Source organism: Daktulosphaira vitifoliae, unplaced genomic scaffold (genome assembly GCF_025091365.1).
Source record: "Daktulosphaira vitifoliae isolate Bord-2020 unplaced genomic scaffold, ASM2509136v1 Scaffold_2, whole genome shotgun sequence".
NCBI classification, from domain to species: Eukaryota; Metazoa; Arthropoda; class Insecta; order Hemiptera; family Phylloxeridae; genus Daktulosphaira; species Daktulosphaira vitifoliae.
Window position 1 is genome coordinate 26053387 of NW_026099573.1, and position 1379 is coordinate 26054765.

Below are 1379 nucleotides of genomic sequence, written 5' to 3' on the forward strand. Positions count from 1 at the left end.
TCATTATTTTAATAGTAGCCAAATTTTCTGCTCTCCGTGGTAAAATATTTGTTGTTCTTGTCAAATCAATTGGTACGTTTACTACGCTGCCTTGAATTTTCAATTGACCTTCTCCGNCCTTGAATTTTCAATTGACCTTCTCCTCGAAGACATTTGAATACTTTCATAAATGGTAATCGCAGTGATACCATTTGTCTTTCTATTTGGTTAAGCTCCTTAACTGACTGTGGAACATGATTTAATTGAAAACCATTTCCAACATACAATGGTGGAATTTTTAATTTTTTTAAATGACCATAACAACTTGTGCATACTAGTACACTTTCACTATCATTTTGACCAATGTTCATATTAAGTTGCCTTAATAATTTTTTTGGAGTTTTGATTATGCTACTTGGTAATCTTAAACGGCTACAAGAAACACAAGTTTCTGACAAACCTTGTGTTTTTTTTAAATTATATTCTGACAGTAATGTTTCCCACTTTTGACGTTTCATGTTTAATTTTTCCTTTTCATGCAACCTATATGAAGATACACGATAACAACGTTTTCTACTACTTGACCCTATGCTGCTATTTGAAGAAGCTCTTCTTTTAAGCATTCGAATACTATTTGCTTTTTTATAGGCCTTTCTCGTATCAGGATCTTCTAATTTTTTTTTCATACTAATTTTAGCAGCTTCTATATTAGCTTTCTTTATAACTGGATTTTTTAAACGTTTCTTCATGCTCACCTTAGCAGCTTCTGTATTAGCTTTTTTTATAACTGGATTATTTAAACGTTTTTTCATGCTCACCTTAGCAGCTTCTATATTAGCTTTTTTTATAGCTGGATTTTTTAAACGTTTCTTCATGCTCACCTTAGCAGCTTCTATATTAGCTTTTTTTATAGCTGAATTTTTTAAACGTTTCTTCATGCTCACCTTAGCAGCTTCTATATTAGCTTTTTTTATAGCTGAATTTTTTAAACGTTTCTTCATGCTCACCTTAGCAGCTTCTATATTAGCTTTTTTTATAGCTGAATTTTTTAAACGTTTCTTCATGCTCACCTTAGCAGCTTCTATATTAGCTTTTTTTATAGCTGGATCATTCAAACGCCTATTCATACTTAAACGAGCTGCTTTTCTATTTGCTTCTTTAATTTCGTTATTTTTTAATCTTCTTCTCATATTTTTTAAATTAACTGCATTTTCTAATTTTCTTTTATTATAATCTAATCGTGCTCTTTTTTTAGCAACTTTCTCATTATTTCGTTCTTTAATTCGGAATTCTTCATTTTTTCGTTTAATATTCATGTAATCGCGTCGTTTTTTAATAAATTTTGAAGTTATACCCATTTTAACCCTTCTAATTTTTTCTTTTTTTCTATTGTCAACTGT

General features: G+C 29.8%; 1 protein-coding gene across 1 annotated transcript; it reads right to left on the bottom strand.

Annotated features, from left to right (window-relative positions):
• Positions 1–65: 65 nt before the first annotated feature.
• LOC126898074 (uncharacterized) lies at positions 66–1373 on the bottom strand. The gene is made up of 2 exons (XM_050672021.1): positions 798–1373; positions 66–734 (listed from the first exon to the last, which is right to left on the bottom strand). The coding sequence occupies exons 1-2, from the start codon at positions 1335–1337 to the stop codon at positions 66–68; spliced, it is 1209 nt and encodes a 402-aa protein (XP_050527978.1). The 5' UTR covers positions 1338–1373.
• Between the last annotated feature and the right edge of the window lie 6 nt (positions 1374–1379).